Here is a 13,062-nt window from a genome sequence, read left to right as displayed (position 1 = left end):
AAATTTTGGAGTGTAAATGCCAGATTTTTTCATGTAAATTTGAATCAAAAATACCAGATTTGCAGAAATATTTGATACAAGTCTGAATAATTTCAACAGAACATTTAAGTAAAGGGTACATTTTTGGCTAGAATAAAAAAAAAGTCAAGGCACTAGATCACACAACACATTTATTAATAAGTCAAACAAGGTCAAGTAAAATACTTTAAAACAATCCCACATTCCCCAACATCAGTGGTTAAAATAAGAAGGTAGTAAACAAGTTACAATCAAAACACAATTATGTTCGACTTGCATTTGAGGAATCCAAAGGATAATCAAGCATGTATTTATTATGTAAGTCACTTAAAAGGTGAAAACCAATAAGGCAAAAAATAACTAAACTAAAAGTTAAGGCATGATTGTGGAGTCCACATTTGGATTATTTTGATTTTCTCAGCGTCACACTAACACACCAGTGCTCATGTGCCATATGTTTCACTTGTTGCATGAATATGTGCAAATATATTCCACGCTGTGTTAGAGGTGATATAGCAGTTAATCATTAAAACGATCACAAACTGTGTCACAGCTTATTTTTTTTTCAACATTCAGCGCAGCATCTGCTGCCACACTAGTGTATTCAATATTTATTATGTTTTATTTTTGGCATTTCTCACTAAATCAGCTCATCTAAATCACAACTGTTAAGGTTTTTAATGTTGCACAGCAAAGACCTAATGAAAATTTAAAGCTCTATAGTGAAAAAAAATTAACACATACAAATATATCTGCATACTGATAAGATCGAGGTCTTCCGTAAGTGATTCTAGACACTGACTGACCTTTAGCAGCAGAGAAGACAAAGTGCAACAGAGTGATTATAATGTATACTGTATCTGAAGAAAGCTAAAAGAGGCAGTATTTCAACTACACTGATTACCAAACACTTAAAATATCCATACAAGTATTTAAAAATTAAGTAGAATTTATAAATTCTGGATAAAACAAGGTAAGTAAATATCACTTTGGTTAGCATGTATATTGCAAATCTGAATATTTGAGAAGTAAGTCAACTAACTGGCCATAACAGTAGTTTCAACACAAATACCCAACATATACTGTAAATCTGACTGCAGACAACACATTCTTCAACTTACTCCTAAGGACATTGCAAGGGAAAGATTATTCTGTATGGAACTTGTCAGAAAGGGTGGAAAATATTCAGTTGAATCTCAGTGTAGTAACTATTTTAGTTCTGAGGTGTAGAAAAATAAGGTTAATAACTTCCTACTGAATATCAGCCTCTGCATGTCCACTCACAGCTGGTATAGACGAAGAACGGAAACTGTCAGTGCGTCACTATTACAGCTTCTGACATTAGACCCTCCCCCTGTGTGGAAAGGAAACGCTGGTGAACAGCTTTGTTGCCATTTCAAAATACTTGAAAGAAGTCCAACTTCTCCTTGTCCTCTGGTGCATCTCTGGTAGGGTTCAACCACATAGCTGAGGTTACCTCCAGTCAAGTCGAGAACATCACACACTGGCAGTCCGTGGGATCTCTTGGGTGTCTGCTAGATTTAGTTTCTGACTGGAGGAGCTGAGTCAAGGAAGAAACTGGCAAACAGGTTGCAATGACTTCTACTACTAAAAGATAGTCAGAAACACTCATTTTAGATTTATACGATACCTGATACCTTTGACCAGGCCCGGTCAAAGTCAACATTAAATGGATACATAGAAGAACTCAGCTCCTCAAGCTGTGAAGAATAATGTGAAATGAGTTAACATGTCAGCACAGTCACTGAAAGGACCGTCTGTTTAATCTTAATCCTTCTTGAAGCATAACAAGCTGCCTAGTGTTAACACGGCAGCTAAGACTTTAATGTTAATAAGGGGATAAGCAACTACATTCTTACTTAGATGTCAAGCACTTAGACCGCACCAATGAACAGTATAACCAGAAATACTATGATACTGTACAACAGAACTACACAATGTTCAGTAAATGTCAGCCTTACATTTAGGAGCAGTTTGTCCATGTTGGTATCACAGGCCATTTTCCTCTGATCTTCAGGCATTTCATCCACCTCACCATAGAGGTCAAAGTGCAAACGGGCCAGCTTCTCCTGCATCTCCCTCACATGCTCCATCTGGTCAATAGAGCACTCATTTCCTAGAACACAAATCCAAGATGATACGTTTAAGTGACTTCTACTTGTGTTTGTTATTGTTGGCATTATTTATCTTCTATTCCAGAAAAAGGTTGTAACCTGGGATTTTTCTACAACATCCATTACACAAATAACAGACATGCTTAGTCTTCAGTTCATCATTTACCAAATGCTTGGAGTTTCCCTGAGTGGAAGTCGTTAAGGAGGCTGAGGAGGCCGTTCTCCATCTCCTGTACATCAGACACATCAGTCAGGAAGGAGTGTTGGATGGTGGGGGCCGCCTGGCCTTGGTTCTGGGTGGCCTTGCCCCCCTGACCCAGCTGAGACTTGGGCTTATCTCTCACTCCCCTGTTAAAAAGACAAACATTACACAATAAGCCCCTTGTAATGACAGCCTGTCTGATGAGGGATATTCCACTTGTTTTACCTCCTGCTCTTGCTCTTCTGGCTGGAGTGAGTGCCCATGTTGTGGCTGTAGCCGACGTGCCTTCCCCCGGACGAAGCACTGTTTTTCCGGCCGGACCCGCCGCTCGGTGCCGCCGCATTAGTGGACGTCCTGGGACTTTTTCGTTTTAGCTTTCGCTCCTCCATAACTTCATGTTACGGAGCTTTCCGGTTAGCTGGCAAGTGTCAGAGAGTAAATAAACAGCCCGGGCTCGGATAAAAACAGCCGTGTGAGCCACCGCTGTCACAAACTGCTGGTTCGTGACCGAGCTAATGTTAGCTCACTAGCTAGCTACATGCTAATGCCAAACACAAAGTTCAGAAAGCTGGTTTTAGTTACACGCCACAAACACAAGCCGATTAACACGATTACTTACAGTTGCTGCTGCACGAACCCTATTTCATCTGTGGCACTGTCGGGCTGTCCACAGACGGAGAACATTTGTTAAATCATTCTAATGGACGTGCCTGATCCACCGACTACTTTGCTAGCTATAAAAACTTCCTGTTAAGGTGAGACGCGCCCCTGAACGCATCACTACAACACCAACGAACGCATCACTACACTATACTTAATAACACGTTTAAGTCTTAATGTGTGCATTGGCATGTTTTTTATACTTATTGTTGCACAAGAGGACTTGAAAAGAATAATTTAGAGATACTGACAATAACTGATTCTAGAGAATGACAGTATTTTGTAGTTTTAAATTATTCAGTATGGTATGGACAGTCATACAAAAAGATGATGGAGGATTAAATAACCAGTGCAGCTTTTATTTTAGGTGTGGGACTATTATTTTCTGTACAATCTGTTCAGAGTGCAGCAGATTTTAATTCCTACTCAGTGGTCATTTTCCTTTTACTTGGATATTGCTGTGACTGAGATGTAGTTCCACAAAGTGACCACAAGGGGGAAGTAAGTGAACATCCAATGCTGGTCTATTCTTGATAATTAATGAAGAATTAACAGCTGGGAAACATGTTGAAAAGAGCCACTTTGTAATCTTTAATAAGCAGAGTGTCTTTTTTTTATCAACAAAAACTGTATTCGGATTGCTCATTAATTAAATTCCTGTACACCTCACTTTTTTTTTTTATTACTGGGAATGAATATTTTGCCCTGAATAAGGATTAGATATTTGTGTTTGTGGGTCTGTAGGTGATGCTATTCCAGTGACAGTCTTGAATAGTAGCCCTAATTGCTGGTTTTATTCACCATCACCAAAGGGAAACATACTTGTCATTTTTCGTGCATGGGTTGGCTTTGCGGAATCTAAATGCAGAGTTGTAATTGCAGATACATTTATTTGCAGCTAAAAGCCCTGAATGTCTGTTAAAGAGTCAAGAAAAAAGGTTTCCCCAATGAGGATCTGTAAAGTATCACATTATTAAATACTTAAATGTTATGTTAATCATGTGCAACCCCTTTCACTGGCTAAATCGGTATGACTTTACATTTCTGACGTGTTCTAATAATGTTTCTTTAGCGCTTTCATTTTCCATCACAGATAAATTAGTTCATCTCCCTGCATTTTAACCAATGCAAAAAAGAAAAAAAAAGGTTGAATCCACAGTGAATTTAGACTATGAACCTAAATACTTTAATGCTGACTATAGATGCTCCAAATTGGAAGGGTGCATAACTTATTCATAATCTTGTTCAATAAATAATTGTGAAAATAGAGGAATATAGATATTTACATTTCATACAAAAACCGAATGAAGAGGAAAACTGGATCCAATGTGTCTGAAGTAATTTTTGTGGTTTAAAAAAAAAAAAAATAAAAAAAATCGAGACTTGATTTTATGCATTTAGTTATCATCCAGTCACTATAGCAGTAAGAGTTGGTAAATCATAGACGCAAGAACAGGCTTTCATAGTAACTTCTATGGGGATTACTGAGGCAAAGAAAACAAAAACTGTATTTAAAGATGAAAAAATACCCTTGAATTTCAGCAGAAAGTTTCAGATTTTAGGGAAACAACCTGCGGTAAAACGGCAGATAAAATTCTCTCTCCCACTCTGGTTTTCGTCTTTCCCCTCTTCCTGCTTCGTGTGTGTTTTTACTGCGTGACAGTGGCTGAGTGAGGTGAACCAGGATAAAATGTTACAGATGAACACATTTCAACCATTACATCCACATAGCCATTAACTTAGTGGATGTATGAATACACACACACACACACACACACACACACACACACACGCACACGCACTTATCTCTCATCCTTAATTGCAGTGTAGGTGCTGTTTGGAGAACTAGCTACTAGTTAAAGCCAGTACATTCTTTTTTTATCATGTGCATGGTCGCTTGAATTACGCATGGAGAGTAAATGAATGACAACTCGTTTAATTACACATTTCGTCTTACTGCTAATTCTAAGTTACCTGCCTTTATAATGTAGCATTATTCCAGCATTTTAACAGACTTATCTGTCAAAGATGTTGTAATCTGGGTGCGAAAGTGATTGAAATAAATAAAATATGTTGGTTATCTGCATGTAATCAGAATGCTAGCCACACATTTTTATTAAATAAGTTATAAAATAAAATCCTCTGGTCATTTTCAAGTGCCTTTTTCTCTCTGTGGACTTTTTTGCTTTATTTGCATTGTATTATTCAGTGTACAAAACCACGAAGGCCATTCTTTTCTAACTATTCATGTGCATGCTCCATTTACAGTACAGCCCTGTTCGATACTGTATATCCCCCTGTGTGACAGGACACTCAGGGGATGTGAGACGTAGACACTGGGTTTGTGTGTTCGTCCACTGGGAAATGGAAGGTGGAGCAGAAGGTTAAAGGGTGTGTGTTTGTTTTTGTCTGCAGCTGTGACCCAGAATGGAACATAATTATATATATTTTTATCCCTTCATGTTCATACATCTACAAAAATCACATACATTCCCACTCAGGTTACTTGACCTGAGTGTTTCCTATTAACTACATGTTCATCTTCTCAGTGTCCCGGATGAATAAATGTTCTTGTTTTCGTCTTCTGTTTGTCCTGTTCCAAGGACAAGGAGGGAGAGACATAGTCTGATACTCCACGTATGTATAAAACGTATTTGGAAAAAATGAATGGGGATGTAGAAATAAAACGAAATAAAAAGGTTATTGAAAATATAATATTATTGGTCTTTATAAATATATTGTATTTAGAACGATCTCGTCAGGGTCCTTGGATCAGCATTGTATGTTGTTTATAAGGCTGTTCTACAAAACTGCCCATTACCTCGTCTCTTTAGTTTCAATTAAACACACGACTCACAATGCCACACCACAGGACATTTTAATATTAGCTGTACTACACATTCATGCTGAACTTGAAAAAGTGAATTCAATTACCATGCTACCTAGAAGTGGCCAGAGCTCTACAAATATAACATTAGATGATCTTACTTTAATAGTATTTATGTAATTGTAGTCACACTTCTATATGCTGTCAATAAACTGTATTATATCAACCCCTACCCTGTTTAAATAAAGAATTTTAACATGTAAATAAAACATATGTCAGGGCTTTTCAGCAGTGAATGTACATTTTTTTCTATTTTTCTACAGTAATCGTTTTGACATGATTTTAAAAGAACGTAACAGTGCAGGAAATTAATGGGCAAAACAAATGTGAGTGTATATGAAGAAAATATCAACCCACAAAGCATGTTTCTGGTTCCAAGTGTCATCTGTTTCAGTGATGTTTCAAGTCAGTGCTAACATCTGAGAATAAAAAAATAACTCTTAGAGCAAAAGCAATAAATGAAAAGGACTTTTGCAAAGTATTAGTAGCGTCTTGCATTAAAAAATGTCTGGCATCCTCTCTCTGACATTGCTTTGGTTTGAAGGAATCTGCAGCTTGAAATTGCATTACCGCCATCCAATAATATTATTTTGGCTTGATAGTAAGTGCAACTCATTGATGGTAAATCCATGTTAAGGTGCTCTGTGCAAGCTGTTTTTCATATGATACTCATCACACATAAAACATCTGGACGCCTCAGAAGAAGAATAACTTATGAAAATGGATCAAGCATTAAAAGCCAGTAGTTAAAGGATTAAACTGCACCTTGGTTCATTTTCATCGTGGGTTAATGTGGTGAAATACAGTTAACCTTGTACGGAGCAAAAGGGTGAAATTAATTTTACATTCTACAAATTTTCTGCCCATTTGTTTGGGATTCAGTGTCATTTCCTCACACCTTGCTTCACCTGTCGTGTCAAACTCTTTTACGCCTTTGCTGCTGTCTTTTCTGTAACTTTCCTCTCCTTCTCATTCAATTCCTTTCCTCCTTCCTCCCCCCGCCACCCCCTCCCACTCGCCTCTTCCTGTCCTCCTCTCACCACTCTGTAGAGGGTCCAAGTGACATTTGGCTGTCCCCTGCCTCGAGGGGGTCCAGGAGATGCAGACGTTTTTGGCAGGCAGGCACAGGGACGCCTAGGGGTCCTGACGGGGACTCCTGGACCAGGAAGAGAAAAAAAGTACACATCATAAAATGCACCCGCAGTCAGAAACACCCACATGCTCTCGGGTGTACATGCATAAGCAAACAATAGCACAAACAGAGAAGCACCAACATAGACACACACCAACATGTGTAAATGCACACAAGCATCCACGCACCTACCAATCAAACACACGTAATGAAGACAGTGGACGGTAAATGTGAGAAGGCAAGGGAAGCTGCCCCTACGGAAAAGTTTGGAACACACAAACCACTCTGGAATTTGAAACCATATGATATAAAACACTGAAAAATTCAATTATTTCTATGTACACTTTCTATATGCATTAAAACATAAGCCTTTATTTTACTAGTTGAACAAAGAAGCAGAAGCGGAACTATCTTGTATATCTTTCTGTACTTTTATACTCAAGATATTCATTTGCTCATGATGTCTTTAGGCGGATAGCAGGAAAACAAACCCTATTTTCAACAGTCTCTTGGAGCCTTTATTGCAGAATCATTATGCTCTTTTCTTAAGGGTTTGAAAGCACAAAAGCAGCAGATGAAAAGGTAAAATGTGCTCAGGTAAAAATACAAAAAAATAGTTATATTTGTGATGCATGACTACTTGTTGCTAAGCAGTCGATCCAGAAATGCATCTGAATTCCACTTCCAGCACTGCAGGTGAAGCAGCGTGGACAGACTTCACCATCACTGCTGTAAATCTCTAAACTCTAATATAATTGAGCTGCATGGAGGGAAATATTTCAGGTGCCTCTAAAAGGCACGTCTGTTTTTCCCATAGATAATGTTATGAACTGTGTTTAAAATGTCTGGTACTCTGATGAAGAGTCTATTGATTTATGGGTAGTATAGTGCTTTAAAACATAAAATGAAGGAAAAAACCTAAATCTGAAGAAAACAATTTTACAGCACATTTCTGGAAATTCAAATAATATGTTGTTAATGTTCTATTTTTAACTAATTTCTTATAGAATTTTTTACACAAATATTCATTTCTCTCTCATCATCTTTGATTATTTTTGTCATTCCATTTAGAACTTTTATGCAAACTGAAATCCAAAACACTAACGTATACAGTACAAAACACTTTTCACACTTTTTTTCAGTTTGGTGTAACATGGGTAAAAGTGAGCACATCAACACAAAAGTTTATAAGTATATAAGCATAAAAGATCCCAAAAATATTACCATGAAGTGAATCTGTGCGTTGACATGACAACTTTTATTCCTGGTTTAAACTGATTAAAGGTTAGATCCTATTTAAGATGCCCATGTAAACACATTATTCCAGTTGAAAAAGAAAAGTTTGGATTAAATTTAAACCTGATTAAAGTCACTGGTTTAATCCACTTTTGAATCCAGGCTAAATTATTCCTCGGACATGTAAACCCTTTATTCCGTTTGGACTTTATTCCTGCCATTCTGCACATGCTCGTTGTCTTGTCCTGTCACGATGACGCACATATTCTGCACTGGCAGAAGAATATGCACTGCAGTCTAGTCAACCCAAACTGTTCCAGTGGGCTACTCTGATGGGATCTACCAGCCTGGAAAACCCTGAAGGAATAGTTCAACACTAGTTTTTTATTAATTCACTTGTCATGCACTAATGAGTTAGATAAGTGGGCACATCAGTTTGTACTGCAGTGCACTGATTGCCTTGTTCTCGCAGCCCTTCCGTTAGCTTAGCTTAGCCTAGCTTAGCATAATCACTTCATTCCTATGGTGAGACGTGTTCAGGCTTTTATAGGTGATTCGTAGTATTTTATGAGTGATTTTGTGAAATTCACTTCTCCCTAATCATTACTTTAGTCCGATGGGGTCAATATGATCACAAATTGAGGCTCAAATTATGGCGATGTGACTTTCTGCAGTAATAAAATCTTGGGAAATAAAAACTAATGCCAAGCTAAAACAGTAAAGCAAAGCTAATTTAGCGCATGCATCCCTTCCAACAAAAAGATTTTCCAACTTCCATCAACACAACAGTCCCAAGATTGTATGAGGGCAGTAAGCCGCGGATCTAAAGAAATAATTAGGGAGAATCGGATTTCACAAAATCCCTGACAAAAGACTACAAATCACCTTTAAAAAATTGGCTACGTGTGACTATGGGAATGCAGTGACTATGCTAAGCTAAGCTAACAGAAGGGCTGTGAGAACCAAATAAATGTTTTTCATGTAAACCTTTATTCGGGTTTAACATTTCCATGTAAACAGAAGAGAAAGTACTTTAGTTCTGGAGTAATTTCTTCTGGAAAAATAAATCGGATTTAAAAAACATCATGTAACCGTACCCAGTGATTTGCAACAGAGTGAAACAAACAAAAGAGCACAATATGAAAACATGAGCAGTCAGGAATCAGACACTATCAGATGATTATTAAGACTGAATTTTTCACAAATCAACAAACATTTCAGGTTTTATATATATATATATATATATATATATATATATATATATATATATATATATATATATATATATATACACACACACACACACACACACACACACACACACACAGACACGGTAAGGAGTATCCTGGGGAATTAGGTTTTATGCAGAAATATGGCTCTTACACAGACTCATCTAGGTTTTGCCAACAGGGAAGCATAAGTAAAAACGAAAAATACTCTAAGATTGAGTGGCTTATAGTATCAAAAATGTAGACATGCAAAGAGATGCATTAAAAACAAAAGACAATAAATGAAATTGATGAAACACCTCACATTCAGTTAAGGACCTAAAGACACCTTCTCTCTTGTCACATGATGTACACCACTATATCACACTGTACCAATGGGAGACAATAATCTTTAATTATGTGTATAATTAAAGAGAACCCTGTTTTTGTGTGTTTCTTAATAATAATGGATTGGATTTCTGTAGTGCTTTTCTAGACACCCAAAGCGCTTTACATTACTGACCCATTATTCAATCGCTCTTAGGATTAATCATATCCTCAAAACACAAACTGCATATAGCAAATAGATAAACTCTGATCTGAAGCATCATTACCTGAACTGGAAACAAGTTAAGAGTATGAAATTTAAGATTCATTATTGGTGAAAACAGTGTAAAGAACTGGAATATTTCACCTTGGTCAGATGGACACTTTATAAACTGACTGTCCTCGTCTCCCACCACTCGTGTCATGTGTCTGTCTACCCCTCTCGTCCGTCCTCTGTCTTTTCAGAGGGATAATGCTCTGGTCATCGGGGGGGCCACAGAGCGAGTGGGAGGGGCACTGGAGATGGAGATGCAGGGCTAATTGCGGGGTGCCGGAGCTCCTCGTCGTGGCACTGCCCGCTGTTTTGGCTCGGCCGTAATTACCTGGTAGCCACAGATGTTTCTCACTATTGTTGTGGACCCAGACAGAGGGGAAAGGAGGGGTAGATGGACGGAGAGATGGAGTAAAATAAAAAGGGGGAGACAGAGGCCGGATGTGGCAGCCAGCTGCAAACTTCTCCACACAAGCAAAGAACCTTTCTCCAGCCATTCATCCATCCATATTTTTAACCATTCTTTTATTCATCTCTTTCAATCCATTATCAAACTAGCCCTTTTATATTTGCACCTTGAGTGTTGATGGCTGATAATAATTCTTTGTGTGTGTGTGTCTGTGTGTGTACAGGGTGCAGCCTTCCCACTGAGGCAGAACAAAGTAGCGTAATAACTCAGACACTAAGCTGACCCTCTCTGTTGCTCTCAAGTACACTTAATGGAGATGTGTGTATGTGTGTGTGTTAGCATGTATATGCAATCTGTGTGTGTGTGTGTGTGTGTGTGTTGTATTTGAATATAACTGCGTATGCGTATGTGACTCTGTGTGTGTGTGTGTGTGTGTGTGTGTGTGTGTGTGAATGTACTCTCCTCTGCTGCGTTTTTGTGTGTTCAAATAGCTGATCCCCTCCAGGGGTGAATTGTTATGGATGCTGTTCTGTTGAAATTACTGTTATTTGTTTCCTTTAAAACAAGCTAATTGCAGCATAGCGGGTTGGTGTGTGTGTGTGTGTGTGTGTGTGTGTTTGCGTCAATTTGTTTGGTTCCTTGTTTATTGTTTGTTTGTGTCACATTGTAGACCCCTCAAATGTCTTTAGCATAGACACATTTTCACACCAGCGTCAAAATTCGTCCTCCTGCACCTGCTGGGCTGCTATTTCACTTTTTTGCCAATATCTTTTTTTTTTTTTTTTTTTGAGAACTAATCCTTCTACTCTTAAAAAAATGAATTATCAATACATGAATTGTAATACAGACAATGAATCTCACACTGTGAAAATGACGCACTGACTTTTTTGTGTTTTATCTTCAATTCAGATAAAAACAAAATTTGGTTTGACAAATCCAACAGGTTTTCTGTATGTACAGTAATGTTTTGGAATACATGTCAAATAAATAGTTGAATTAATGTTTTTTAATGGAGGCGTACAAACAACTGAGAACAAAAATTCATATGGAAAAAAACATATTGATGAGTAAATGTGAAGTAGGAAAAAGAAACCATTTTTAGATCATTGTCTGCAACAAAATTCACTGATCACAAATGTGACTGCTATGAAATCAGTCTAATTTTTAGCATAATTTAAAGTAACCAAAGATAAATTCACATTCTGTGTTTTTCACAAAAGTTAAACAAATCATAATTCGTAAGAGAAACATGAAAATGATACTTGCTCTCCTCTTTCCCCACCTTGTACAGCAAAAGATGTAAAAAAAAAAAAAAAAAAAGTATCATAATTTTGCAGTGTTTCAATATTTTTAGTCACATTTTTGATACAAAAACAGTAAACTAAGTCTTTGAGCAGCACATACTTGTAGTTGTGGGTCCACTGTGTCTCTGCTAAAATGGGCCTTAACTTTGTCCAATTCAAGTGTCCCAGAAATGCATGTGAATTAACCCTGTAAAGCCTGAACCATTAAAACATTGACAGAAAATTCCAGTTCTTTGAAAGTGGAGTCTTTATTGGTCCTTCTGAACAACCAAAAGAAAACATTTTTAAACTATTAATTTCCATGTATGAGTTTCAGTTTTGTATCATATTTGTTGCATAGGGTCTCAATGCTCAGATATTATTTTTGAACCAAAAAACCCCCATAACATAACACAACCATTTTTAACAAATTGGTAATTCCTTTTCAAAACTGGCAAAGTTCTGCCTCCTTCCTCATTAATGACAATCTTGTAGTGTCACTGGAAAGGCCTCTGGTGAACAAATTCTTCCCCCCTGGTAGATTTCCCCTATATTGCATGTATCTAACTGTATACATCAGGTTTTTTTAAGAAAAAAACATCATACTAATCACGTAGAGGGCTTCAAAACTCATGTATCAAATTTGATATGTTTGGCGTTTTAGGGTTAAGGAAAGTGAAAAATGCTAAATGAGTATTTTGGTTTCTGTGACATGAAACATCTGCAGTGAAAGGAGCCAAGAGCAAAAAATATATATGATGAAATATGAGTTAAAGTTAGTGCTGCATGTAATTAAGAAATGACTGAAGTTAAACCTGACTAGCTGATCAGTTAAAGTTCATACTGTGTGTGGGAAGTGAAATCTCTCCATAGTGCTGGTTTCTCAGGAGACGGTGTGGTTAACGGTTCATTATGTGTGAAAGTGAAGATTTTATGCTTAAATACAATGAATAAAGTCATTGTAGAAATCTGAATTCTAACAATATAATAGATTGTGCAAGCAGGTGTAATAGTTGCAGCGAGACATGAGAAAGTGAGCTCCTGCTGGTGTTGAGCAGGTTAAGTGTGTGTGTGTCAGTGTTAAGTGGGACATCTCAGACAGACAGGCCCTCCTCTTGTCTGCCAGGCAGGTGAGCCAGTGTCTCTTTATCTGTCTCTCTCTCTCTGTCTGTCTCTCTCTGACACACACCTCTGCCAGCTCCTTCACGTCCCTCTGTGCCAGGTACGTCTACGTCCCGTCTTTGTGTGCGAATGAAAGCGCTGCAGATCTGACGAGGAAGAAAATACACACACC

At 37.7% G+C, this 13,062-nt stretch overlaps 1 protein-coding gene across 2 annotated transcripts; it reads right to left on the bottom strand.

Annotated features, from left to right (window-relative positions):
• Nucleotides 1–151: 151 nt before the first annotated feature.
• ccdc28a (coiled-coil domain containing 28A) lies at nt 152–3,120 on the bottom strand. 2 transcript variants are annotated; one of them, XM_030158415.1, is made up of 6 exons: nt 2,975–3,117; nt 2,581–2,773; nt 2,320–2,501; nt 2,001–2,155; nt 1,717–1,739; nt 152–1,570 (listed from the first exon to the last, which is right to left on the bottom strand). In XM_030158415.1, exons 2-6 carry the CDS (start codon nt 2,742–2,744, stop codon nt 1,516–1,518), a joined length of 579 nt encoding a protein of 192 aa, XP_030014275.1. In that variant the 5' UTR covers nt 2,745–2,773; nt 2,975–3,117; the 3' UTR covers nt 152–1,515. The 2 variants fall into 2 exon arrangements, with proteins under 2 accessions (XP_030014275.1, XP_030014268.1); XM_030158408.1 differs by having other exon boundaries at nt 2,581–3,120.
• Between the last annotated feature and the right edge of the window lie 9,942 nt (nt 3,121–13,062).

Source organism: Sphaeramia orbicularis, chromosome 2, assembly GCF_902148855.1.
Source record: "Sphaeramia orbicularis chromosome 2, fSphaOr1.1, whole genome shotgun sequence".
Lineage (NCBI taxonomy): Eukaryota > Metazoa > Chordata > Actinopteri > Kurtiformes > Apogonidae > Sphaeramia > Sphaeramia orbicularis.
This window is presented reverse-complemented; position numbering and strand designations above follow the sequence as displayed.